The sequence below is a fragment of the Verticillium nonalfalfae genome (genome assembly GCF_003724135.2).
Source record: "Verticillium nonalfalfae strain VnAa140/NRRL 66861 chromosome Unknown scaffold_33, whole genome shotgun sequence".
Classification (NCBI taxonomy): domain Eukaryota; kingdom Fungi; phylum Ascomycota; class Sordariomycetes; order Glomerellales; family Plectosphaerellaceae; genus Verticillium; species Verticillium nonalfalfae.
The window spans coordinates 228342-254989 of record NW_021167258.1 but is presented as its reverse complement, the minus strand read 5'-3'; the positions used below and the strand labels follow the sequence as shown (position 1 = coordinate 254989).

At 52.5% G+C, this 26648-nt stretch overlaps 10 protein-coding genes and 1 non-coding gene across 11 annotated transcripts; 4 read left to right on the top strand and 7 right to left on the bottom strand.

Moving 5' to 3' along the window:
- Window positions 1-395: 395 nt before the first annotated feature.
- D7B24_005458 (uncharacterized protein) lies at window positions 396-1959 on the bottom strand (the record flags this gene model as incomplete). Its single annotated transcript, XM_028639610.1, has 2 exons — window positions 396-1348; window positions 1738-1959. Coding segments are annotated over 2 exons (1175 nt in total), but the record flags the coding sequence as incomplete, so codon positions are not given.
- A 443-nt stretch (window positions 1960-2402) lies between these two features.
- D7B24_005457 (uncharacterized protein) lies at window positions 2403-3370 on the bottom strand (the record flags this gene model as incomplete). The annotated part of the gene is made up of 3 exons (XM_028639609.1): window positions 2403-2676; window positions 2733-2842; window positions 2903-3370. 3 exons carry the CDS (start codon window positions 3368-3370, stop codon window positions 2403-2405), a joined length of 852 nt encoding a protein of 283 aa, XP_028496130.1.
- Window positions 3371-4044: 674 nt separating this feature from the next.
- Window positions 4045-7658, bottom strand: D7B24_005456 (uncharacterized protein; the record flags this gene model as incomplete). The annotated part of the gene is made up of 8 exons (XM_028639608.1): window positions 4045-4764; window positions 4812-4898; window positions 4947-5188; window positions 5241-5408; window positions 5457-5588; window positions 5640-5840; window positions 5894-5975; window positions 7038-7658. The coding sequence occupies 8 exons, from the start codon at window positions 7656-7658 to the stop codon at window positions 4045-4047; spliced, it is 2253 nt and encodes a 750-aa protein (XP_028496129.1).
- Window positions 7659-8351: 693 nt separating this feature from the next.
- D7B24_005455 (uncharacterized protein) lies at window positions 8352-9203 on the top strand (the record flags this gene model as incomplete). Its single annotated transcript, XM_028639607.1, has 1 exon — window positions 8352-9203. One exon carries the CDS (start codon window positions 8352-8354, stop codon window positions 9201-9203), a length of 852 nt encoding a protein of 283 aa, XP_028496128.1.
- Window positions 9204-9493: 290 nt separating this feature from the next.
- D7B24_005454 (uncharacterized protein) lies at window positions 9494-10606 on the bottom strand (the record flags this gene model as incomplete). Its single annotated transcript, XM_028639606.1, has 3 exons — window positions 9494-9539; window positions 9595-10388; window positions 10472-10606. 3 exons carry the CDS (start codon window positions 10604-10606, stop codon window positions 9494-9496), a joined length of 975 nt encoding a protein of 324 aa, XP_028496127.1.
- A 501-nt stretch (window positions 10607-11107) lies between these two features.
- D7B24_005453 (uncharacterized protein) lies at window positions 11108-12976 on the bottom strand (the record flags this gene model as incomplete). The annotated part of the gene is made up of 1 exon (XM_028639605.1): window positions 11108-12976. The coding sequence occupies one exon, from the start codon at window positions 12974-12976 to the stop codon at window positions 11108-11110; it is 1869 nt and encodes a 622-aa protein (XP_028496126.1).
- A 644-nt stretch (window positions 12977-13620) lies between these two features.
- D7B24_005452 (uncharacterized protein) lies at window positions 13621-16602 on the top strand (the record flags this gene model as incomplete). The annotated part of the gene is made up of 5 exons (XM_028639604.1): window positions 13621-14987; window positions 15962-16019; window positions 16081-16202; window positions 16261-16475; window positions 16595-16602. The coding sequence occupies 5 exons, from the start codon at window positions 13621-13623 to the stop codon at window positions 16600-16602; spliced, it is 1770 nt and encodes a 589-aa protein (XP_028496125.1).
- Window positions 16603-17321: 719 nt separating this feature from the next.
- D7B24_005451 (uncharacterized protein) lies at window positions 17322-19430 on the top strand (the record flags this gene model as incomplete). The annotated part of the gene is made up of 5 exons (XM_028639603.1): window positions 17322-17409; window positions 17464-17870; window positions 18146-18218; window positions 18265-18501; window positions 18547-19430. The coding sequence occupies 5 exons, from the start codon at window positions 17322-17324 to the stop codon at window positions 19428-19430; spliced, it is 1689 nt and encodes a 562-aa protein (XP_028496124.1).
- A 305-nt stretch (window positions 19431-19735) lies between these two features.
- Window positions 19736-21050, top strand: LAP1_1 (Leucine aminopeptidase 1; the record flags this gene model as incomplete). The annotated part of the gene is made up of 4 exons (XM_028639602.1): window positions 19736-19948; window positions 19997-20420; window positions 20483-20772; window positions 20820-21050. 4 exons carry the CDS (start codon window positions 19736-19738, stop codon window positions 21048-21050), a joined length of 1158 nt encoding a protein of 385 aa, XP_028496123.1.
- An 829-nt stretch (window positions 21051-21879) lies between these two features.
- On the bottom strand, window positions 21880-21960 carry D7B24_005449. Its single transcript has one exon. It is a non-coding gene; the product is annotated as a tRNA-Ser (tRNA).
- Window positions 21961-24129: 2169 nt separating this feature from the next.
- D7B24_005448 (uncharacterized protein) lies at window positions 24130-26008 on the bottom strand (the record flags this gene model as incomplete). The annotated part of the gene is made up of 4 exons (XM_028639601.1): window positions 24130-24305; window positions 24366-25137; window positions 25212-25492; window positions 25606-26008. 4 exons carry the CDS (start codon window positions 26006-26008, stop codon window positions 24130-24132), a joined length of 1632 nt encoding a protein of 543 aa, XP_028496122.1.
- Between the last annotated feature and the right edge of the window lie 640 nt (window positions 26009-26648).

Genomic DNA, 26648 nt, shown 5'->3' with positions numbered 1-26648 from the left:
GACTAGTAGTTGGGTGGGTGACCACCAGCGAATCCCTGATGTTGTATGTTTTTGCCTTGTTGTTTTGCGCTTCTGCACGAGGACCCACGCCATTTAATCAAACGGGAGGGAGTAGACCAACTAACAGCTGGCCCATGGCTAATTTTGCGGACATGTAGGTGTCATACCTTGCCTTATGCTATATTCTAGGTCGTGAGCTCCTCAAGCACTCCGCAAGTAGGACAAGCTCTCTTCTCAACAGCTTACCAGAGCTGTTTTTGGGCAGTGATTCGACTAAGAACAGCCCACCTCTGAGCCTCTTGTAAGATGCAACCCTCTCATTCATGAAAGCACTCAGACATTTCATTGTCTGGCTCCTATCTCTGTTACTCATGGCCGTGGAGAGGGAAACAAACCCGACTGGGAGTTCTTCCTGCGTAGCCTTGTCCCTCACGCCACAAACACCAGCATCTGAGACGGAGGGATGGGAAAGGAGCACTTCTTCGAGCTCCGCTGGGGCAATTTGATGGCCCTTGTACTTGATGAGTTCCTTCTTTCGACCGGTGAGCCAAAAATAACCGTCCTGGTCGACATGAACAATATCGCCAGTACACATCCATCCACCCTTAAATGCTGCCGCAGTCTCAGCTTCGTTGTTCTTGTACTCCATGAACACTGACGGCCCTCTAATGAGGCACTCTCCATCCACGCCCTCTTGGACATCGTTGTAATTTTCGTCCACTATGCGGACCTCCATGCCCGCAGCTGGCTTTCCGACGCTGGCACCTTTTTGACCACCGCGAGTGTTGCGGAGGAGCGTCACGGTTGCCTCGCTCATGCCGTAGCCGTTGAGAACTATTGCTTCTGGGTTTAAGATTTGTTGGAGTGCCACAATCGTATCTCTGGATAACGGTGAGTCAGAGCACATGATGGTGTGAACGGCACTCAAATCAAGATTCTTAATCTCTGGGTCTTTGGTCATCCTCACAGCCGTCGCAGGCACAAGGCGCAGTATGTTGGCCTTCAGCTCAGCGGCTCTTTGGAGATAAGGATGATACTCAAACCGTCTCATCGGTTGCACGTAATTGCCGATCCAGGCGGGTGCTAGAACACCGGATACAATGCCATAAATATGTGCAAACGAGGGGAAGAAAGGCTCACGGCTGGTCGAGGTGTGGGTGAAGGGGTTTGTTGCCCGCACGCTGAGGAGTTGCGCGATGAGGTTGTGGTGAGATAAAACGACCGCCTTGGGCTTGCCAGACGTGCCGGAGCTGAAGCACATGCCTGCCGGTATTTTGGTATTGTCGCCATTCGATATGCCGAACGGATACATGGGATTAACCGCAGCGTTGCGAATGTCACGAGGATACTGACTGTCCATCAGTATGAGCACACCAGTTGGATACGTGGATGTGGCTCACCCTGAGATGGTCCGGTCCAATGGTTGAAGAACTCCCAATGGCTATGATCGTTGGCTCCGTGGACCAATGTAATTCTTGTATCGCAACCTTGATCTTTGTAATCTGTTCCGCATCCGCTGCTATCAACTTGGGTCGGGCGACAGAGAAATAGTGGATGAGTTCATGACTTGTAGCTTGCGGGTTGATGCCTCTGCAGTTTGCTTTTAGAGATAGCTCAGGAAGAGAGTGTAGAGTAAAGGGACACTGACGAGAAGCACGCCCCAGCCCAAAGAATGGCATGCGCAAGAGAGGCCCACAGAGCCGAATTAGTGGCTACGATGCACACGACATCGCCTACCTTCAGGCCCAGCATCTCCCTCAGACATGCCGCATCGAAGGCAGCGTTGGATCGAAGCCCAGCGTATGTGACCTTCTGATCTTCATCGCCAAAGTCTTGCCAAATGACTTTCTCCGGTGACACGTCATCCGGATTCGTTTGAACGAGGAACTGGGAGACAGAAAGGGTGGTTGGCACCTTAATGTTCGGGTAGGGTGAGTAATAGATATGGAGGTCGGCCATTTTGATTCGATCAGTGTGTGAGAGCATCTGTTGATTATGATTCCGTCCTTTGAAAAGAGAGTCAATGAAGGAAGCATATGTTGGTGGCGAGGATGCTTTGCGTCTCATTGACGAGGCGTAAGCTTGGATGAATTTCGAGCGCTCTAGATGGACACATTTGCTGGCCCTCAGTGGGATAACTGGTGCTGGAAGGTTAATCACTGACTAGGTAAGGTGCTGATCGCACTGTGGCGACTCCCCTAAGCGTCGCTGGTCGGGAATCATACTCCGCGATTTGGTCCGTCGGCTCTCATGGGCAGACCAAGGAGCTGTGATGAATCAGTAGCGCGAATCGACAGCTTCGAGTAAACTGGGACGTGGACAGCGGCGTCAGTCATGTGAGCTCCTGCTTTAGTCACACAACTTTCGGGTGTGTACAGAGGAAAGCAGGGCTGATCTCCAGTTCAGAATGCAGTATCCTCGTCGACGAGTTTGGAAATTTCTGGGAATTGTTGCCGGAAAACGTCGCCCACGGTCCAATTCCTCAGTTGTCGCAGGTGCTCTTCGTAGACAGGATTAATCGATAGCTCAGTGCTGCCCGAATCGGGCGCTATGCAGGCTATGACCACGAGTGAAGGATCGTAAGTCCAGCTTACGCCAAAGCTTGAGCTGTAGGGGGCAGCCCAGTCATCAAGAGTGATGTCGGGGTGTGCGATCAGGTATTCGCGCGCGCGTGGCCTGTGGTTTTGTGAACAGGTGCTCCTTGCTCCGATGAACTGAAGAGACGTCCTCACCAAGGTATGCGATCGATCCAGGCTGCGTGGGGAGTTTCGCGTTGGCTTGGGGTCGGACGCAACCATTCGGGCATCAGATCCCAACTCTGCTGATCTAGGAGAACCATCCACTGGGCCAAATGTTAGCAAGGCATGCAATGATTCAAGGTGGGCACCAAGCTTCAACCAACCTTGAGAAGCAGTGCCATGTTCCAGAACACAGCGACCTGCTTTGGCAGAGTCTCAATCTCGGGATATGACCGCACTATGTCCGCTACGACATTGCTAATGTCATCCTCCGTGCTCCTGTCAGGTTCGATTAGTGAGCAGAGTTTGGGCTTCAGAGAGTACGCTGCCGCCCTTTCCACCATGCTCGTTGCCGATAGGAAGTTGTCAGTCCTGACAGAAGCAATAAAGCCTTGCAGTATCTCATCTGCGAGGCACGTGGATTGTGCGTTCTTGGGTGCTGTCTCCCAGGGCTCGCGACTCGTGATCAGTAGTCCACTCGAAGGTGTCGTGCTAGCATCTCGCCCCATCAAGCTGAGCTGGAGCGCGGCATTCTGTGTCCGCAGCTGCGAATTCTCAACCTCAAGAGTAGCCACACGAGCATGGAGCATGGCTGTCTGCTGGCTTCGCTCCTCGACGGCGCGGGTAAGCATTGCGACTTGTTCCGTCAAATTGTGAATCGCCCACTTGTTGCGATCTCGCATGGCCTGTTGAGATTTGCGGTCTCGTGCTCGCTTTTTCTGAAGCTCAACATCTCGAGATCCGATACTTGAGATCCTATTTTGGGCAGCTGTCGAATCGACGGAGGAGGGCGATGTCGCCGAATTAATTGATCGGGCCACGGAGTTCCGACGAGGCGGCTTGGGCGTCCGGGAGGCATCCATGTTGCGCGAGCAATGAATCACTGCCCAGCAACATTATTGTGTCAAATAGATACTCTTGGCAGACGGACTTTGCGTGTGAAATTGTGCTCAGGGCTCACGGCTGGCTTCAGGTTCTCGAAGCTTGGGACTGACTTGACTTTAACGTAATTAGGCCTTAGTACAGAGGCGGGGTAGAGGGGGCAACCGGCATGACGCTATAGCCACTGTAGGCGCGCCGTGGCTTATGACGGCGTTTTGCAGGGCAGTGCAACGCGCTGCGACTGATGATGCCGTAGCCAGCCGGTGACTTTACCCAACTCAATGGTCACGTCTCACGCCAACCCGAGCTCCATGAACGATGATTTACTAATCTGATATCAAAAGTTTATCCTTCAGCTATCTTCCAAACATAATACCTTGCGCGATGTTCCCTGCTGCGCCGTGACGTGCACAGCTTGGGACAGCTAGGCACCTTCCTGGATCTCCCTTGATTCCCGACGAGGATCATCGTCAACCGTTTTCGCCTCCAATTCTGGCTTCCTCTTCCCATCTCCCATTCGCCTTTCAACACGGTCTGTTAGGTGCTTCTGCGCGTCCTTCGAGAATAGGCAACCGACTATGGCAATGCCACCGAACCCAAGGCTTGCCAGATACACCGTCTTGAATGCCTGTGAATAGGCTACAGGCAGAACAGACCGCACAGCCTCCTGAATCGAGTCGGTGATACCTGGAAAAGTGGCCATCTTACCGGCGCGCACAGCAGCGGCTAGAGCACCAACCTGGTCCGCCGGTAAACCAGCCTCGATCGCTGGCCCGGCGATGTTCGATGGGATGGTCGTCGAGAGTCGGTTAGCTAGGATGGTCGTATAAACGGCGACCGCGACGGAACCTCCTGCTGACCGGATCGATGCCAAGAGACCCGACGCAAGGCCGATGTCTGCCGGCTTACAATACAGAGGTGCCAGGGCCAGAGCTGCTAATTCAATGAAACCGACAAAGAAAGGACCAATGATGGTCAGGGCGATTCCAGTGTTCTTCGTCTCAGGGGTCAGGGACGCTAAAGCGCCTACGAAGCCCACCATGGCGAACGTCGAGAAGATGATCCAGTACCGGACATTGCCTCCCCACTTGACGATGGCGCCAGCTACAATTTGCCCGAGTGCTGTAGAGCTCGCCACGGTGGTCTGCAACAAGTCAGCTTGGGCCCTTCACGGCAAGCTGGAGCACTTACGGAAAGCCATCCAGCGTATGTGATATCTCGCGTGTACAGTGCCTGAACTTGTTGAGGCCAGAGCAGGACAGCCGAGTAGTAAAACATCTACCACTGTCAGAATACTTTAATCATGCATGAACATGTCCCACTCACACTTGCGACGGTCGCACATATGACCAGACTAAACCAGCCACGATTAAGGAAAAACTTGATGGGGATGGCAGGATATTTCAGGTCCGCATAGCCCTCCCAAAAGAATAGCGCCACAAGGAGACTCGCGCCGATGATCAGGCTCGAAATCGTTGCTGCTGATTTCCAGGGGTACATGTTGCCACCCCAGGAGACACCCATCAAGAGAAGGGTCAGACCCGCCGTCCATAGGAAGATCCCGAGATCTACTCATGGATTAGCTATCTATGCATCAGCAAGATATCCAGACAAACTTACAGTCAAGTTCCCTCATCAGCTGTCTCTTGGTCTTACGCTCGTGCAATAGATTGAACGTGGGCGGGTGATAGAAACAGTACAGCAAAATGATTGTTAAGCCAACGCAGATAATATTGATGTAGAAGCACCAGCGCCACCCAAGGCTAGGTGTGTTCACGAACTTGCGGGCTATCATCGAGTCAGCCCGATCGTTGTATGTTGGCATGCAGAACATACCGATGATGGGACCAAAGGTGGCGATGGGCGCATTGGTCAGGAAGACAAACGAAAGCACCATGGGTCGGTATTTGTTTGGCACCAGCTCGCCGATGGCTACGTTGAAACTGAGTTGCACAGTCTCTCCGACACCTAGGCCACATAAGTCAATGAATCGCGCTGTACGGAAAGAGAGCGACTCACCATATATCGCGGCACCGATGATGAGGCTGTTAACATTCGGCGCAGCTGCACAAACTATGATTCCGATTAGGGCTACACAGTTTCCGCCGATGAAAAACCATCTTCGACCGAAGAGATCTGAAAGGCGGCCGAGAATGGTGTAGCAGAAAGAAAGGCCGAGGGTCCTGGCGATATTGACCCATGAGATGTAGGGGCTCGGTCCTTCGATAGTCAGTACTTCTGAATGTACTCAGTGCCAATGTCAATACACTTACCAATGTCGGCGTTGATGTACGTCAGGACATTAGTTGGCAAGATAAGAAAGATGTAGGCGGAAATTGCCGAAAGACAGAAACCCTAGATCAATTAAAAAGAGCTTTGATGTGTGATGCGCTGGCTCGACCAACCGTCATGCAGCCAATGAACCGAGGAGAGTAAAAATAGCCAGGAGGCAGGTTGTCCCCCAGAGCCTCAGAGCGTATGGAAGATGCATCATCTCGCACCACAATGCTTCCGTCACCTGCTCTCTCAACCTCATGTGCCGACTCGACTTTGTTGACATGCATTGCAATTGAATTAGTTGCTTGAATTTGATCAAACGAGAGGATTCGTGGGAGCAATCGGGGGAACCAAGCACATCAGTTTATAATATACCCACGCCTCTTGTACGAAACTGGTTTGGCAATGCGAGAGACAACACAAGAGATCAAATACTGCCGTTGGTGCTTTGCTACGAGATGGAGTGAGCAAGCCACAGACTGCGGAAAAGTAGGCGACTGGTCACGAACCAGACCATTCATTTTGAAATGCCCATGCTGGGCGCCAACCCCGCCGGACCCTGGCGACTACGGGTAGAAGTCCTTCAGCGGGGAAAAGCGAAGCAGGGCATTCGTCTCACGTTGTATGAAACTGCGGGTTTTCGGGGTCCAGGATCAATCCGAGCCACACTGAATCATTAGCTCGAACGACCGCTAATCTCTGTCTGAAATGGTGCTCTGCTAGTAATGTACCACACTGTTTTTTTGTCAATTTTCATCATGCAAGCATTGGCACATAATCGGATGTACTGTTACGAAGCCTGAGACTAGCTAACGCGGCCGGCTGCATCAACGCATCCGCGCGTTCCACGAGGACAACATAATATTAGGCTGCACATCGCTTCATTGTGTATGGATGACTAGCTTCGGAAATACCAGGCTCTCACAGTCTACTACTTTTCCAAATAGGCTCTCGCTTTTCTGCGAAGGCTTGTAGTCCCTCGATTATGTTTTCTCCTCTTTGCAACTCCGCAAATTCCCTCTCTAGTGTGATAGTGACAGCCCCCTCCACGGGTGCTGTTTCCCATCCTTGTCGGAGCCCAGCTCTTGTGCAGATGATGGCATCGGGACTGTTGACAGCGATCATAGTTGCGTAACGAACGGCCTCTTCGATGAGGCTTTCTCGAGACACAACCTTGTTCACTATGCCCCATGCCTCCATCTCCCTGGCCGTCACGTTTCTTCCGGTCAAGGCAAATTCGCTTGCTCTCTGGAGGCCGATAGTCCGTATCAAGCGAGGTAGCGCACCTCCAATTGCCGCAATGCCTCGCTTGACTTCAGGCAGTCCAAAGACGGCCTCCTCAGCCGCAATGACCAGGTCACAATTGACCACGAACTCGCAGCCGCCCCCCATGGCGAGGCCGTTGACTGCTGCGATGACGGGTTTCTTGCCCAGGCGACGACTCAATGGGGTGAACGCGGGCGTATTGCCCATTCTCTTGCTGGGGTCAGCATTGCTGTCCATGCTGTTGTTCCAATCCTTGAGGTCGGCGCCTGCAGAGAACGCGCGGCCCGTACCAGTGATAATGGCGACGGAGAGCGTTGGCTCGTCATCAAACCACTTCCAGATGGCATCCATCTCCCACTGAGCCGCAGTTGACATAGCGTTGAGGGCCGCAGGCCGGTTCATGCGGATGAGGACGATACGAGGGGCCGGAAACGTCAGAACGAGGAAGGTTGGTGTCAATGGAGGAGCAGCCTTGGTCATATGCTGAGAGGCCATCGTGAGCGAGATGATGCAAGTGGTGAAGCGATAAGTGTTCAGTTTTCGACCAAGTTCCAAGCAAGGAAGAAATTCATTGAATTATTTCGTACACATTGACACATCAGCTCCCCCCCCCATCCAACCTTGGCATGGCGGGTACTGTTCGGCACATTTGACCAACTCGGACCCTTGCCTTCGCACCGAGCCTGCTGCCAGGGCTCCGCCGAGGAGAGTGCCGAGACAGCCGTGAACTGATTTTAACCGAACTGAAGCTCTCCGAATCCTATGCGAAGGCTCATCCTCTAACCCGATGGGAACTGCTTCGCGTGGCTAACATACTCCGAGCGTGATATGGCCATCACCCTGGTCTACCCCGCATATTCCACTGACATGCATACGAAATCTGGGGGAGGGGCAACGATCGACCACGACGCTAATGAATCATGGCTGAGACGGGGACCTTTGACGGGTAATGAAAGGAAGAATGCCAGGATGGCAATCAACGACCATCGTATGTTTTCAGTGTGGATGCATTCGTCGTCTGAAAGATATGTGGGAGGCTTTACAAAGCCTGGGAGAAAACTATCAACGCATCAAATTTGACCGTCGCGAACCCCTTTCCAGACATACATCCCGACTTTTGACAGCCGTTGGAACCAACTGCCGCAAATCAGCCGCCTACTCTCTATCCACGTCTTTTCGCCAGCTGCGATGACAGCGCCCCGTACCAGGAACCCTGTACCGTCATGGATCGAAACCCCTTATCCTCACCTCACTCACTGTAACGTCGATTTCCCACGCCCTCATGTCTTACTTGTCACCATCAACCGCCCTCGGCAAATGAATTGCCTGCCAATCACTGCGACTCTTGAGCTCGGTCACTTTTGGAAGTGGTACGATGCCGAGCCTGGGCTCCGCTGCGCCGTCTTCACCGGTGCTGGTGACCAGGCCTTTTGCTCCGGTATGGACCTCAAGGAACGCGGCGACATGGTGCGGACGGGCGATATCGCCTTTGAGTACCCGTCTGGCCAATTCGCCGGCATGAGCAATCGCACGGGCAAAAAACCAATCGTCGTCGCGTGCAACGGCCACGCTCATGGCGGGGGCTTCGAGGCACTGCTGAACGCAGATGTCATCTTCGCGTCGGAGAACGCAACTTTTAGGCTGCCAGAGGTCTTGAGAGGAGTTTCGGCGCTGGCGGGGGCACTGCCAAGGGCCATGCTATTGTTCGGGAATCATCGGACAATGGATTTGATCCTGACTGGAAGGCAAATGAGTGTTGAAGAGGCTGAGCGGTGGGGGCTTGTCAAGGAGATTGTACCGCAGGGCAAGTTGCTGAGTAGAGCTTTGACCTATGCTGAAGAGATTGCGAGTCTGAGTCCAGATAGCGTTATTATTTCGCGCCTGGCGGCAAGGGAAGTTTGGGAGACGGGGGTCAGCAGGGCCACGATGAGGGGACAGGAGTTGTGGGCGGACAAGATGTTGAGAGGACCGAACGCTGACGAAGGGTTGAATGCATACAAGGAGAAGAGACAACCTAAATGGGTGCCCTCGCACCTTTAAACAGAAATCGCAGCATCAGTTCATGCCAGGCTCAAAACATACGTGAGGTAGATCACAAACTCATTACACTAGACTTAACCTTGCAATCGTCATGAAAAGTTTCCAGTTGAATTCAAGAAAATAATCCAGTAGCACAAAATGGGGGGGGGGGGGGGTCTTCACATAGAGATCAAATACGCTAAAATCATGACTTCATAAGCCTCCCTAATCCGAGTGAGACACTGCTATGCTGGTGGAAATGCTTAGCCGCCCGTGCCTCGACCAGTTGAACTCCTCATCATCGTCGTAGATTACAGCTTGGTATCTCGCTGGAGTATTTTTGCGAACCCGTTGGATCTGTGGGCACTGGTCAGCACATCATTAAGTCACGTCAAGCTGATCAGCAACTTACAAGGCAACCCTTCCGTCCTCCTTGACCACCGTCTCAAATAAGATGAGGTCAAAATTACCCTCATTGCCCATTCGCCACATACGGGTCTCAAGAGTGTCTCCTGGGTAGACAACACTCTTGAATCGCGCACCAAAAGACTTGAATCTTCTTGGGTCTGACCCACCCATCTCTCGCAGCAGCCCCTGCGCCGCTATGTTCCACGTGCCAAGCCCATGCAAGATCGATCCCTTGAAACCAGCCCTCTTCCCGAACTCCTCGTCTGCGTGCATGGGATTGTAATCGCCGCACAGCCGATACAGCAAAGCTGTTGTCTCGCTCGTATGATACACATGCACGGCGTCCGGTGTCGTAGCGGGGATGCTGACTGTCGACTTCGTCGGCCCCCTCGGCCCACCGTATCCGCCCTGACCGATGCCGAATGCTGTGCTCGCCATTTTCGTGTACTCAACCCCCGTGTTGGCGTCTACAAGTGTATGTTCCGCCTCGAGAATCATGGCGCCACCTTTATCGTAGACGCCGATGACGCAGCCGCGCACCTCAAGGTCGAGGCCGTCTGAGGAGACAGGCAGTTGCCGCAAGACCGTAATGGCGCGCTCGCCATCTACAGAACGTTGAGCATCGAACGGCGGAACGCCTGGAACGCCGCCTGTCGTTGTGCGCGCGATGAAGTCGAAGATATCCTGGTCTGTCTGCTTGAAGGCGAGGTTGATGGGGAAGGTCGGGAACGCGGCGAAGGCGGGGTGAAGCTCGTATAAGAAGTGTAGCGAGTCCTTGGGAACGCCGATCGCATTGGCCTGTCTAAGGTGTTAGCTGTCCGGAACTTTTGGTGATAGTGGGGTTTCTTCACGGGCGTCTGAGTCACTAGGCCTGTACTCACGAAGAGAAGAACATCGCGCCGGTTGTAGCTGCACTTGATGGGAGGATATTTGTAGCCAGCTGCCTTTCGAAAGTCAACGTTGTCGTAACGGCCTGATGCGTTCTTGGTGGGCTCGTCGGTGGTGTTGACTGACATGATCGGTGACGTGGGATGAAGGGGGCGGTCTGGGAGCTTATGATTTCAGTGGTGGGGTGACTCAGATCGCATCGCATGATTGAGTGCCGACAGGGGCCGGAGCAAGGGAATCTGGGACGGCCTGTTATGAGCTTGTTGCTCCTGTGACTCCGGCTTCCCCAGAGTAGCCTCGGTTGCATGTCCTGCTGGCTCGGTTCCCCATCCCCGGGCATTCAACGGGTTTAACGCAAGGGGATTGAACCGGATAACGGTCACCAGGGGAGGAGGCATTATAGCGTCAGGTGGTCGGCCTGCTTTCGTGCTAAAGACAACCGAGGCCGGTAGTGCCATCTATTGTTCTCACTTCAGCACTCGCGGTGCTCAATGTCGGCGTGTCTGAACGGGCAATCTCGGGTCGTGTCAGTCTGCTTTCGATGTGATGCACTAATTGAGGCGCCTCACGCACAAAATTTGGGCCGACTGGTTTCTTTGAGTTCCTTGTTGTGTTGGCTGGCTCTAGGTTCACAGTTTTGGCCGGCCGGCATTGGCCGCTAACATCTTCCTCCGCTGTGCTTCATTCTGGACAAGCTCAGTTGGCATCTCGATGACTCGGGCCCTGACAAACTCGCCCATGCTTTTGGCAAATCCGTCGAGCACGTTGCTGCTGCTCACTCCGTCCTGTAAAATGCCCTTGATGACAAAGTGCACCGCCTGCAAGTTGACAAACTCGCACCTCTCGATATGATACCTATCGTCCCAGTCATCCCCTAGCAATTCCTTGACACGTTGGCTTGTCAGGTAGCCTTGAAGCCATGCATATGCACTTTCATCTCTGACCCAGAAACCGATGTTCGCGTTTCCTCCTTTGTCACCGCTTCTTGCCAAAACGAGGTCTCCCAGCGGTCGTCGCGTCATCCCGGGAGGGAAGATCTTGCCCATCATTGAGGACGACGCGGCACTTTTCGGCTCATCAGTCGGCTGTGTCGGGGCTTGAACACAGTCCTTTGCGTCTCTCGCAGGTATTAATACGGCATCTTTCTTTCCGTCGATGAAATGCACCGCCATTGGGACCTTATCCTGCTGCACCAACGCCGGAAAGTACTTGACATACGGCCTTGGTACCATGGTCCGCCAATCCATACCCGCGTGGAATCCGCAGAAACCTTGAAGACCGTTGTAGAACACGGCGCGCTTGAAGTCGTCAAAGGCCTCAGCCCGAGAGCCCTGCGCAAAGATGCGGAACTGCACCGTTGCAGCTGCTTGCGAGCGCGGATCATGCTGTGCAGTGCCGTACTTTTCAATCGTGAATGCCGTAAAGGCGGATCGATCAATGGTCTTGAGGACTTGGTTTTTGAGTACATTGAACTTGAAATCCGTGTCAAGTCCTGCAGCATAGATAGGGATCTCAGCTTGGAAGCCGCCAAGTAGACACACCGCAAGCTTGGCTGTCAGCGGCGGCGGAAGGCCTTTGATGTTGCTGAGACGTACGCGGTCAGTGCCGACTTGCGTGAGTTTGACACCGTGATTGTTAGCAATGACATCAGGGTTGAGGTATATTGGCCCTTGGATCTCGTACAACAGTTGTGCTTTGCATGTGTCGACAGTGACAATGCCGTTCGAGCCTTCAGGCTTCGTGATAACGACGCCACCTTCGCTGTCGATCTCGGCAATCGGCCACCCCAATCTCTGCATGTCCAGGAGTTCGCGTTGACCGCAATAGTTGCCGCCCGTGACGTATGGACCGCATTCAATGAGATGACCAGCCATGAGGCTGCCGGCCAACGCATTATAGTCTGTTGCCTTCCACCCGTGCCACCAGGCCGCGAGGCCCATAACCGGTGAAGCATCTGTGCATCTCCCGCAGATGACAATGTCCGCACCTTCGGCCAGAGCCCTGACGATGCCAGCATATCCAGTGTAGACATTCGCAGCCAGCAACTTCTCGTTCTCAAGACGTAGCTGCACGCCTGGTTGATCCAGGTGAGGAATTGTCCCAAAGCCGCCACTGCGAACTTTCTCTGTAACATCATCGCCGCTTACCCACGCAATCTTCAAGTTGTGGATTCCGATACTCTGAAGATAGGCGTCTGTCTTCTCCGCCAGACCTCGGGGGTTGAGCGCTCCACCATCGTGCACAATCTTGATACGCTTCTTGGCGACGAGTCGCGCTGCATCACCGTTGTGCCAGGCAATCTGCTCAAGAAAATTCGGTTCATAGCCTGACGCAGGATCTGTCTGAAGCTCTATGGCTTTCCACGCGATGTTGAACTCAGCAAGGTAGTCGGCAGTGATGGCGTCGACCTGACCATGCTTCGCGAGGCGATATATCTGGTCAATGCCATCATTAATTGCCCCAGAGCAGTTGCCGATGCGAATGGGTCGATGGAACATGGTGGCAATTTCGATGATCTCAGAGGAGAGTTTGCTGACTCCCGAGTCCTGTTGTGACAGGAGCCATAAATCGTTCGCGGTCTCTGTGTCGTGTCATGGAAGCACCTTTCGAGCGCGAGGTTCGCAAGGCCACCACGGATGCATTGCCTTCAAGCCAATACTAGAGTGATCCTTGGCCGCCGCACACATGCCTTGGGTGGCGCCTTCGTCAGTTGTGACAGTGGTGCGGAGTCGCTTTTCCATGGTCATCAGACAACGAAAGGGGGTTAAGAGGCGTGAACGCGGGGTAGCACTAATGATTCAGAATGGCACCTGGAGGTCACCCAAGGTCTCTTGTGCAGAAACCCTGATTCTGCGATGGCGAGGAATATGACTGAGTATCGGGTCAAAGGATTATTGGCATGGTTAGCTAGCTGCCGGGGAATTGTTCCGTGCCTGTCCTGCATCACGGCTGTCATCAACCTCTGATCATCTTTGGTTTCTAATGGTAAGAGTCCAACGAAAGGCTGTGTCAGAGGCCGTGGCTAACTTTTGCCCCTGGATGTCATTGCGACAATACCTACATTCACCACATACATATCTTCCTCGAGTAGCATGCTCCGGCACTGATTGTAATTAATCAACAGTGCATTTAATCTGTCAAAATGAAAATCTACAAGTCATCCGACATCAACATTCCCAGGGACCTCAATCTTACTGAACTATTGCACACCACAGCTTTTCCCATTCCCGAATCACACCTCATTGCATCCGATAGCCTCACCAACAGAAGTACGACTCTGGGGGAGCTCCGAGATCGAGCTGGTCGTCTCGCAAAAGGGCTGTACGACCAATTGAACCCACCAGACCAAGCACGCTGGGCCATCGTGCTACCGAACAGCGTAGACTTTCTCGAGATATTCCATGCTATCCTGTGGACCGGTGGTGTAGTCTGTCCTGTAAACCATGCCTTACGGTATTCAGAAATAGGTCCAGGGCTCGCAGTCGCCCGCCCGCATTTTGTTGTTGCATATGGCCCTGTTGTCCATGTGGTCGAACAGGCTCTCGATTTCGCCGCCGAGATGCTCGTCAAAGAAAAGGGGAGTTGGACTCGGCCTCGTGTAATTTCTATCGTCCTTCCTGCTCCCGGACTGAAACACATATCGTCCGATTTTATCGCCGCGACGCGTCTTCCGGTTCCGCACTTCGACGATACGTCAATCCGTCTTGCCTCCATCCATCTCTCCTCGGGAACAACAGGTCAGCCCAAAGGCGTCGAGCTCACTCACCAAAACTTTGTCGCAAACGTCTTGCAGCTCCTCGCCTTCGATGCGCCAGGGGGGCACAAGATGTTCCATCCGGCCGCGCGCACGGTTGCCTTCACGCCGTGGGCCCATATTGCGAACACAACAGCGCCACTGTTCCTCGGGCCTTACGCAGGCATGCTTCACCATGCGATGCCAGTTTACAACTTGGAGCAATTCGCCAGACTGGTTGGCTCCGTGCAAGCCACGTCGTTCCAGGGCGTTCCAAGTGTTGTCCTGGCCTTGGGAGACTCGGACGTGACAGCGAAATACGACTTCTCCGCTGCACGCGTCATAGCTGTTGGCGGTGTGCCGCTCAAGAAAGCTCAGCTCGAGAAGCTCCTGGCTCGAGCGCCATGGCGGCTTTGTCAAGCCTATGGCATGACGGAAGCAGCCGGATACGTCGCTTATCAGGAATATGACGAGGTTCTATACGACGGATGCACAGGTAAGTTGTTACCCGGAATCGAGGCGTGTCTCAAACAGGAGGGAGGGGTGGAAGATGTGCCAGATGGGGAAACAGGAGAATTGTGGCTGCGTGGGCCCAACATTTCGAGAGGATATGCATTCGATGCTGAGGCAAACGAACGGGCCTTTCCGATGCCAGGGTGGTACAACACTGGCGACGTGTGCCGCATAGATGAGCAAGGAAGAGTATCTATTGTTGGGCGAACTAAGGACCTTATCAAGTATAAGGGATTCCAAGTGAGCCCTGCAGAGCTTGAGGTGTATGTGAACTCCCACCCGCTGGTAGCTGAGGGGGGTGTTGGGGCGCTTTGGGATGATGGCCAACTCACGGAGTTGCCCGCAGCATGGGTGGTACTCAAGGATACAGACAATCTCTTGTCTGAAGAGGAGAAACAACAAGTGTTGAGAGACGTGCAATTTGTTGTCGATGGTCAAGTCAGCGGATACAAAAAGCTTCGCGGCGGGGTATGGCTCGTTGACAAACTACCCAGGAACGCTACAGGCAAGATTTTGAGGAAACAGCTGATTCACATGACTGATGGAATGTGTTCGTTAAAGTTAGGAAACCGACACATCAATTCCAAGTTATAGATAATCAATCATAGCCACGTATTTGCATTGTCTGCTTCCCAGTGCTACATATGGATGGCCCTTGAACGCCCAAATAGGTTCATGATGCTGCCCTTTGGGTCACTTTCGAGAATGTAAGCTTTGGCATATATTCTGTTGGTAGTCGATGGCTGCTCTACTTCCCAATCATTTGCTCAGCGCATTGCCAGATATCCTAAGGTGACGCAACATGTGTGTGATGACGACAGCCTAGTCTTTGACTTCCGTTCTTGAGGTAAAAGCCATCGATGAAAGGCAATGGTTTTTCAAGTGGTACGTTGCCAAACCAGCGTCGATATCTGATGACTAGCACGTCTTTTTCAGGGTTAAGCATTGGCATACATTCATCTTATCTACAGAGGCCCAAACTTTGGCATAGAACTACAGAACGATTGATGCGGTCAAGCATCATTGTGGGTAGGGTATGGGAGGATGACGCCGTTTGTTTGCCCGTGAGATGGTGCCAGCCGGGTAAGCAAATGCGAGAGGTTTGGAGAATTGCGGGGAATATTGCATCGACCAGGCCTCTTAAACCACATGACATCCTGTGGAGCGGACTTTGTAGGAGCGGGAAGAAAGAAAACTTGAAATAATTCAACAATAATCGCACGATGGCCACCCTCAGCAAGCGCAAGTTTGTCATCGCGATTGTGCCAACAGCGTCAGTGGCGAAACGCGACGAGGCAAGCACCTACCCTACAGGGCTTGCTCCTACAAAGAAGGTATAACCTCTGACCATGACAGTTCATCAACGAACTAGCCAAATCCGCCCATGAGGCCCAGGTAAACGAAGATGGGACGCTGAAATATGCCGTCCTTACATCGCGCGATATTGCTAGGGAGACAGACATCTGGGTGGTTGAGGAGTGCGTTCGCGCCCAAGCCACAACCAAGCAGGCAATGTCACTGACAGAATATGCGAAGATACGTTAACGAGGCTGCTTTCGACCACCACATGTCTCTTCCCTCTGTCAACGCCATGCGGGCCTGGATGGGTGAAAACGTTGGACCAAAGCCTCCGACGATGCATATCCTCACGTACCCATCAGATTCATTTCAATTCTCGCGGCAACAGGTCAATGAACATACCGACCCTTGGATCATCATCGCGGAACTCAATTACATGGTTGGAGGTGTTGGTACGTCCCTTCCATATTGGCAGGCTGTTGTGGATCAAGGCCGCGAGGAGGAAGTGGGCACTTTGGTTTATGGCATATTGAAGGATGAAGGCACTGTTGAAAGGTTGTTCACAATGGAGGCCTATGAGAGCGAGGCATACCTGAAAGATATCCATGTCAAAAGTGATGCTATCGCGGCAAGCATCAGGGACACGAAACATTTGCGCACTGGCATCGAGTGGTCATTTCTCAGGCTGGTGGCAGGTTTCCTACACAAGTAGATGAGAGAAAAGTAGAAGAGCCATAGTCATCAATTTACTCCCTGCACCTCGTTTTAGGAAGGCCCTCAAGAGCTTTGTGTGGTCTTCGGTCCACTCGATCTCGCGATCATTATTTTGAAGACAGTACTATCTGCCAGCTGCCGTTTGATAGAAGAGAAGACCAGGCTCGTGATCGACAAGCAACTGATTCATTCCGACGAGACCAGGGTTCAACCGAGTCAAAGGTTGATGTGGAGTCAAGTTTAGGGCGATCAAGGTAAATCTTCCCCCGAAGCCCGGGAACGATACCCGCCAGCACCCCAAATACCTTTTGACGGGTACTGAATCATTAGTTCACTACAACGAGACACGCACGATTCAGCAGTGTTTCCCCGCTACTCGGGGGCACCGTTGCGAATGGATACGAATCACAGGGCTCAGTATAAATTGTTCGGATGTCGAGTATTTATGCACTAGATCGTGAGCCACTGTCACTTGTATGTGTTTTAATCCCCAAAACTTGCAATTGAACCGGATCAAAAACATCAATTGAACGCTGCAGTACAACCACTCCGGATTACATAATTTGATTCACGAATTCCACGTAATGGCACCAAGCGCAACCAACAATGGCCATCGTGAGACAAACGGGCATGTTGCCAAGCGGCCCATCAACATCGCGGGTTGCTCTGGAGGTCAGTCTCGTTGATCAGAATTTCGATGTGAGGAACCAGTCCTAACACCCTCAGGTGTCTACGATCGCAAAAGAGCGATTCATGACATGGCAAAGAATGAAGACGTTGATGTCATTACCGGCGATTGGATGTCTGAGTGTAATATGACTCTCCGCGGCTCCGACAAGCGTGACAGACTCGCCCAGAAAAAGATGTCTTCTGGCTCGACCGTCGTCGCCAAGGGATACGAGCCGTACTTTTTGGACGAATTGGACCCTGCGATTCCTCATCTCGCGAGCCGGGGAATTAAAATTGCTGTCAACGCCGGAGCAAGTGACGTCCATGGCCTCGCTTTGGCTGTCAAGGAGCTGATCATGAAACACGGCGTCGACCTGAAGGTTGGCGTGGTGGATGGCGATGATGTGACTGACGCTGTCCTGGATCTGTATCAAAAGGGTGAAATACCATACCTCATTTCACATGTCAAAATAAATACTAACAAGTTGAAGGCGAAACGTTTCCCAATCTCCCTGCGAATAAACCTATCCAAGAGTGGGGGTTCGACCCCGTTTGCGCACAATGCTATCTCGGTGGCACAGGCATTGCCGAATGCTTCAGAAATGGCGCAGACATCGTACTTTGTGGACGGGTCGCAGATGCTTCAGTGACAGTCGGTGCTGCTATGTGGTGGCATGGCTGGACACGCGAAAACTTGACCGAGCTGGCGGGTGCACTAATGATTGGACATATCATCGAGTGCAGCACCTATGCCACAGGCGGCTACTACTCTGGTTTCAAGGACCTGGAGGGCAAGGACACGGATATGGGATGTAAGTTTTGTTTACTGGCCATTTGACCATCGCTGACATGTGCGAGATCCCATCGCTGCCATCGACGAAAAAGGAGAGGCCATTATCACCATGGAGAAAGGCAAACATGGTCTGGTCAATACGCAGACTGTCGCTAGTCAGCTCCTGTACGAGATTCAGGGACCTTTGTATTACAACTCGGATGTTACAGCCTCCATCGAAGACATGTATCTCCAGGAAATCGGCGAGAATGCCGTGCACGTCTCAGGCGTGAAGGGTTTACCACCTCCTTCTACGACGAAAGGTAAATCATGCGTTGGCAGGATCAGAACATGACTAACTCGAGCAGTCGGTATCACAGCCAAGGGCGGCTGGCAAGCCGAGTTTCACTTCTACCTAACGGGACTTGATATTGCTGAGAAAGCCGCAATGGTTGAGCGCCAGACTAGGGCACTCATGGGTCACCATATCAAGCGCTTCTCCTGCTTAAAATTCATGGTGGCCGGAAATGTCCCCTCTGATCCGCAATCCCAGGAAGAAGCCACTGTCGATATGCGAATTTTCGCCCAGACGCGCGACCCGGATCTGCTTTCGGGAAATAACTTTGTCGATTCGGATCGTGGCTCCTTCGCGCGATTTTGTATCGAGAACCTTCTTCAGGGTTATCCGGGTAGCACAATGGCGCCAGACATGCGCACAGCCATCGGAAGGCCATTTTTTGAATACTGGGTCAGCCTGCTGCCACAAAGTTTCGTGAATGAGACGGTGCATCTGCCAGACGGTAGGGTCCTGGACATTCCGTCACCGGTGGTGACGAGAGAGTATGCCCGCGAGCAGCCCAGTTACGAGACCGAGTCCCCTGCCAACCTCGAGGATTTTGGGCCGACTACAAGGGGCCCCATCGGCTGGGTGGCCATGGGACGTTCTGGCGACAAGAGTTCCAATTGCAACCTGGGCCTATTTGTTCGCCACGACGACGAATGGAATTGGCTGAGGACCATCATGACCACTAAACAGTTGAGAAGTATGTTGGGTAAGGATGATGTTGGAAACCAGATCGATCGATGTGAGTTCCCTAACATTCGAGCGGTTCACTTCTTGTTGAAGGATCATCTGGACCGTGGTTTCAACTCCACCAGCAGCTTTGACAGCCTAGGGAAGAACCTGTGCGAATATATTCGGGCGAAGCATGTAGACATTCCGAACACGTTCTTGGAGCGAGGAAGGATTTAGCACGCTATGAAGTATTGAATGAGTCTCAGAAGCAAGAAATCCCCATTCATACATGACCAATCAAGGCGAGCTTGGCCACCCGTAAATGACAACGCCGGCACTGCATCCCACAATGTTCTTTCCTGGATGCCATCGATGCAGTGATCATGTATCCTCGCAATTTAATTTTACACATGAGCCTCCTAGAGTTTATCCTAGCTCTGGACTTCACAAGGTTTTCCCGGTGAAACGTTCAATTTTGATCTTCCCATGACATAAGAATGGCCGCAGATTTCTTTAAAACGCAGTGTCCTAGACCTTTCATCATGCTGAAGAGCTCGGCACAGGCAACGCCAACTGAGATACCCAAGACCATCATCATGTACAGTACTATAATCTTTGGCATTGCTGCTGCTGTGTTCGTGGCGCCCGAGTCTACACTGGCGTCCCTGACGTCCGGTGACCAGATTGCGCGCGTCCAGCTTGGCCCTAGCGACCTCCGTCATCTCAATACTGTAGCAAGAGCCAGGATCCTTCGGGTGAGTACCGCAGGATTTGCCGGTATCGTTCCGCGTTAATATCTGCAGCCTAATAGGTCCTTCTTCGACTTGACGGATCTCATTGACCCTCCGCTAGCAGACCTCCAAGATGTGGACCAGGACTACCCTACGAGGATGGTTCAACAGCGAGAGACGCGGAACCTCATCCGCGGCATTGACATGGAGAGAATCGCCAACAACATGGAGGCCTTGGTCACTTTTCAGAACCGATATTACCAGTCGGAGCATGGTGTCGCTGCCTCGGAGTGGATCTACCAGGAGATGAAAAGGTTACCCGGCGTGATGAAATTGGGTCGCTTTAGGCACAGCTGGCCACAGAACAGCATCGAAATGCAGATCTCAGAAGGGAGAAGCAAGAAGAGAAAGACTATCATTGTCGGAGCTCATCTCGATGCAAGCAATAAGTTTGTCGCAGAGAGCGAGCGGGATACAGCAAGAGCTCCCGGTGCAAGTAAGTCTGATGCCAACCCGATAAGATCGAATACTGAGCCGCTGCAGACAGCAATGCATCAGGCGTCGTTGTTCTACTCGAGGCCTTGAACCTCCTTCTACGAAACCACAAACTTTCGGACTTCAAGAATCGTGTTGTTTTTCAATTCTACGCTGCTGGAGACGCCGGGCTGAAGGGCAGCCTGGACATCTTTCAGCAATACAAGAACCAAAACATATCAGTCGCAGCCATGTTGAACCAAGACATGGCGGGATCCTTCCTGTCGGAACAGAGTCTACCAGACTATTTCAACATCGTCAGCACAGGCACCTACGATCCTCTAAATGACTTTCTAAAGCGAGTGATTCGCGAGGTAAGATGTCTGATAGAACCCTCACAACGTAGAGCTGACCAACGCAGTACTGTTCTATCTTCTGGGTCGAGACGGGGGGTGGCTTTGCAGGCTCTGATCATGCTGCCGCAACAAAGTATGGATATCCCGCTGCTCATGTCTCTGACAGTGCCTTTACACGGAACCCATGGAAGGGCTCTGAGTCAGATACCCTGGATAAGATTCGTATTAGCCACCTCGTTGAACACGTCAAGCTCGTCCTCGGATATGTGTTTGAGCTTGGGTTCGCGGACCTCTGACGTAAAGGAAAAGGCCAAATCCTCACAAAAACAATATCGCTGGAAGAATAACCATTCTCTACAGAAGAACTCCTTAGTTGTTTGGTGGGTATTCAGAAAGATTAGACTCTGGTAGAGGGTGGGGCGAGCTGATGCGAGACCGAAACCTATGTGAGCCACGGTGTTAGGATGTGATGATTTGACTATCTCCTGATCATAGAAAGGCGATTGCATATACCATCACTGTCCTCCGTAAATATGACACTTTCATGCTGCAATTGAATGTTTACGGCTTTCAAAGATATCGCAATTGTTTGTTATATGTTTCTTCTGCTGATTCTGGAGGATGTGATACTAAGACCCAACCTTGATTACAGCTTGACTACAAACTCACTTGCACACAATATCTACATCTGCCCACGGCGAGATCAAGAGGCAGATCTCTCATGGTGTATGATTTAGCATGTAGTTTTAAATGCAAGATAGCGTGAAGGCAGCCCTTTGAAGTGCTGTTGGTTCTTCTCTCAAATAGGTGGCTTAGACGATCATCATGGGACTGAATTGCATATACGTGGAAGCAAGATAATTCACAAGTATTCGAGCGTGTGTCTGCGCCAATAATGTCTCGTTCAAACATTTCCCTGGAGTATGGGCGAGGATCGTGAAAAATGACTAATCGCAACTTATATGTGGGTGAAGTATAAAAGGATGGAGATTTCCTCCATTCGTGTGCTCGCTATTTAGTCACCTCCTAACAACGCATTTGTGCAAGTCAGATCAACGCGATGAAATTGTAATTGATCCTCGAACATTCTGTCTCGAGTTCAATAGTTCAAGTGGCAAAAATGAACGACCAGGACAAGATTCGAACTTGCGCCTCCGGAGAGATACCCTTAGCAGGGGTACGTGTTAACCACTCCACCACCTGGCCAATACATTATCCAATGGATTCATGACAGACCAAGATTCTACAGGTATTCATATCGTTTGATAGCCGAGGCAAGCCCTAAGTCAAGTCTTTTGGGCGGGGTGAGTGGAGGGGTCAAGTGGATTTCGTTCTGCGCGATATGCAGGGCGAAAGTTCTTAGGACCAGGCGGTGGAGCAATGTCTTCCATGAACGACTACAGCAATGCAACCCTACAAATCAAATCTATCGGTACTTTGCAAAATGCAGACTTATTGCAGCGGCTTTAAGTGAGTTTTCGCGCTGCGTGATATTTAAGGCTCTTTTTTCATTGCTATGCCAGAGTATTAGAGCGATGGGTGAGAATGGTGAGGGCGTCTTCGTGAGTGATATCCACAGTTGAATATCAGGTATAGGGTAGGAACTCGTGTGAGATCTAGCCCTCAGTACCTAGGAAGACCCTATGTAGCCTTTACAGTCCTGGCCTACCTTGCTCCTTGACTCTGTAACTGCCTCTTGGCACAGTTGCCGTACTCCAGCCCAGGGCTTGACTCCCTAGAAATTATAGATGGTGCATTTTCTCAGCAGGGACCTTGGCCTTTAAGTTGTTCTCACCTGCCAAGCTTTTTGTCGTTATACCATCAAAGCGGTGGAACGAGCAGAGCAAACCCGTCTTCAGCCAGTGATATCCGTAGTCAACTCATACTTATGGGGCGAGGATGCCCCTGATTTCTGACACTCCGCAGTCCTAATGTGCGCGCTCCCTTGGTCTCAAGCTTCTGAAAAAGCCTTCCAAGCCCCCCTGATACCTGACTCCGTAGGTGCCTCTTGACAGATACTTCTTCACTCGATGACTACACGGACACTGTTGGTTCCCACAACAGCCAGGAATACAAACATGTCATGCCTGTAGGCCATGTTCCTTCCAGTCGCATGCGTGGCGTGATACGAAAAATAAGGGCTACGAGGGCGAGACAGAGCTCACATAACGACAGGCTGGAGCTTAAGAAGCCCCGGACCCGAGTTTCTGATAGTAGGAGCACCTAAAGGACAATTCCTGTGACATACCTTTTCAGTGCACTTCCTAAGTCCTCTGGTCAACGGAAAAAGAACTCTATCTACCTCCTGCCGGACCTCGTTCTGCTCATTGAGCCATCTTCTAGTAGAAAAGAGCACGGATCTCTTCATATTGACTCATCGTGAATAGTGATAGCTTCCGCCATACTGATCGCGAAAGCTCGAGGCACGACCAGCTCAACTGACTTTTCTTCAAACTCGCCTCGATACAAGAGGCTCTCTTGCGTTTGAAGGCGTGCTGTGTGACTTGAGACCTCATATTATAGTCACAGCCCTTCCTTGACACCCGCCCCAAGATAAGGTGGCTTCTCTAATACCATCCACATAGGAGGAGCTTGTTGATATTGAACGACCTAAAGTAGGTCTTGTCTCAGAGTTGAAAGAAGTTCCTGTCTATCCATGGGGGCTATGTAATAACGGCCAAGGCCCAACTGGTTGTCTCGGTTTCAGCTACGACGGCTGAAATAGTCTCACTGGCGAGTCGCTGCAGCATTTTCTCGCTTTCCGAAAGTTTCGATTGGAGAAACCTGGCACGGACTGTTGCACGCTTATACTGGATACCGGCGCAACGATCAGACTATGTCCCATTGACGCGGTTGGGGATCTCGATATACACGTCCGAATGAGCGGTGCCACAACTTCCGGGAAATTACCAACAAAACGTTCGCCCCAGGCAGTTGCTGAGCCTATACATGGAAAGAATCGATACACAAAAACTGACTTTGATATTCGCCTGCCAAAGGTTTGGCCTTCAAGCTTGCTATGACATACTCCATTTCTCGAGTACCTGGGGCAGATCAAAGCAGATACACATGTTTTTAAATGCAGGCCTCGCGACAGCGGATCAAGCTTCAAGCGGACTGACATACACACTACAGAGCGACAAATATTGATGCCAGAGCATTAATTGAAAGCATTGGGGTATCTCAATTGTCTATGTAAAGAAAAGGCTGCAACACAATCCCTGCCTACGTCCTCGTTGCCCGGCCCAGGTGCTAAGACCTAAGCAGGACCCGTGTATCCCAAAACAAAGTTCAACTTCATTATCGTCCTCTCCATCAGAAGACATTGAGATCGATTATCGTATCCGGGCCGAGGAGTGGTTGGTTGGCCTGGCCTCAGTACATCTCGTTGGAAGGAGGGCCAGCGTAGTTCTTGTGGCCCCAGATGACGTACCACACGGCCGAGACCAGAGTTGCGAAGACAAAGACGACGGGGGCGTAGTTGACCGTGGTCAGAGTGACAGGGATGGTGGCAGGCATGCAGAAGAGGGGCATGGCGAGGGCGGACCAAGCTGGACAGTGTTAGCATTGCGAAGGGGAAGATATATTGGAAACAGGCACGTGGCACATACCGAGAGCGATGATGTTGGCAGCAACGCCAAACTTGCCGAGGCTGAACTTGGCGTCCTTGACAGCACGGCGGCCGGTGAACAAGTTGATGGCAATGGGAGTGGCGTAAGCGGCAGTCAGAGAAATGACACCGACACCAGAGAAGGCGTTGAAGGCAGCCGATGAGCCGAACCACAGAAGGCCAAGCAGGATCTGAACGACCATGGAGAGCATCATGGCGTTGAAAGGAACATCGAGCTTAGGGTGGATGGTCTTCCACCAGCGGGAGCCCGGAATGGCGCCGTCACGGGCGAAAGCCCATGTGCAGCGAGAGGCAGCGGTGGTGCAGCCAATGCCGCACAGGAGCGCGAGGACAAGGAGAGGCACGCAGAGGCCGATAGCCGCACCAGGGGAGCCGACGGCGGACTTGATGATGGCGGGCACGGGCTGCTGGGCGAGGACGAGCTCGCTGATGTCGGGCATGACGAAGACGAGGGGAATGAGGAAGAGGAGGCCAGCGAAAGTGTTGATGAAGATGGTGGCAACCATGGCCTTGGGAACCTGGGTTGAGGGGTCGCGAACCTCCTCGCACATGGAAATGATCATGCCCGTAGACGAGGTGGCGTAACCGGCGTGGAGAAGACCGACCATGAAGGCCCAGCCATCAGGCCATCCAGAGGTGGGCTCGAAGTGGGTGAAGACGAACTCAGCATCGCGACGACCGCCCTTGGCCATGACAAGAACAGTGATGATAATGGCAAGGACACCAGCGAAGGTCCAGAAGACGGCGGCAGTCTGAGGGCAGGTTAGTGAAATGCATCAACCGCAAGCTAAGACAGCGGATATGGCGTGATAGGCGAGGAACATACGTCAAGGACGGGAAGCCAACGGTTGCCGAGGGCTGACACGAGGTTGCAAAGAATCGTGATACCCAAGAAAATCAGGTACAGCTGGTAGTTCTCGTACTGGAAGATACCGACACCAGGTTCGGACTCGAACACGTTGATGCAGCCGACAAAGAACAAGCTGGTGCCGAAGTTAACGGCCAGGGTAATGGTAATGTTGCCCACGACATAAGCCCAACCGCAGATCCAACTGGCAACACGACGCCAAGAAGCGGGTGCGAGCATGAAGGCCTGGTAGTAGACACCTGGTCACGAGCAGTCAGCAATGATCACGATTGGAAGCGCTCGATAAAAGGCGGCATTGAATCGCCCACAACACGAGCACTCAACGACGCGATTACGGAGGGAAAGTTAGTACCTCCGGCAGTGGGGTAAACACTGGTGATCTCTCCGAGAGAGGCAGCGACACAGACGATGATCATGGAAACAGCGAGCCAGCCCCAAATGATAGTGACGGGACCACCACCGACAAGAGGGTAGTAAAGCGTGGTAGAGAGACCGTAGGGGATAGAGGCGAGGACGAAAGACATGAAGGCAACCTGCTTGGTGGAGCGGTTGCGCGACAGCTCAGGCTTGTAGCCGAGAGACTCGAGGACGTTGTCGGCGGTGCCGTCGACGCCCGAGACGCGGCGGTGCATGTCGAAAGAGCTCTTTTTGCCGCCGTTGGTGCCGTTCTCGTAACCGGAGGAATACATATCACGACCATATTGATCGGCGTATGGGTCGCGAGCGCCCGGGTCCTGAGAGAGGACGTGAGACATGGTGAATGGTGACGACCGGATTGGCCTGGGTGGGATAGTGGTGTGTCGCTCTGTAGAGGGAGAGGAGACAAAGAGACGATAAACGAGCTCAGCTCTGCGTGTCAATTGGCATGCGGCAGGCTGTTGTCGAAGGGAGGGATGGGCGCTCGAAGGAGGGGTTGTCGATGTCGGCTCGAAATGGGATGGGGAAGAGGAGAAGAATGGGCTTGAGTAGCGAGGATGGGCAAGGCGGAGATGATAAGCAAACAGACTCTGCGTCTCGGGTTGACAAGCACCTCAAGCTGCACACTACGTCGGGAACGGTAGCAGAGAGGTGGGCGAAATGACGTCCGAGGATCACGGCGCACCGACTGGGCGAGATGGGGCATAAGTCGGACGCTCGGCAGCATGATGGAGCCAGGGTGGACATGCAGGACCGAGTCGGCAAGGCCGTGATCCTTGTGGTACGGCAGCCTAGATGGGGAAGCTTGGGATAGGCTTGGCTTTCAAGCTATCCTGAAAGGCGACCCTCCCCCTCGTTCAGATATGAAGCAGGCCAGAGAAGGCTATACCCTTTGAGGCATCAAGGCCCGCCGACTGCTGTAGCCTGCGTCGCGATACGTCGCAATGATAGGACGGTTGGTCTCAATGGCGCCGAGCT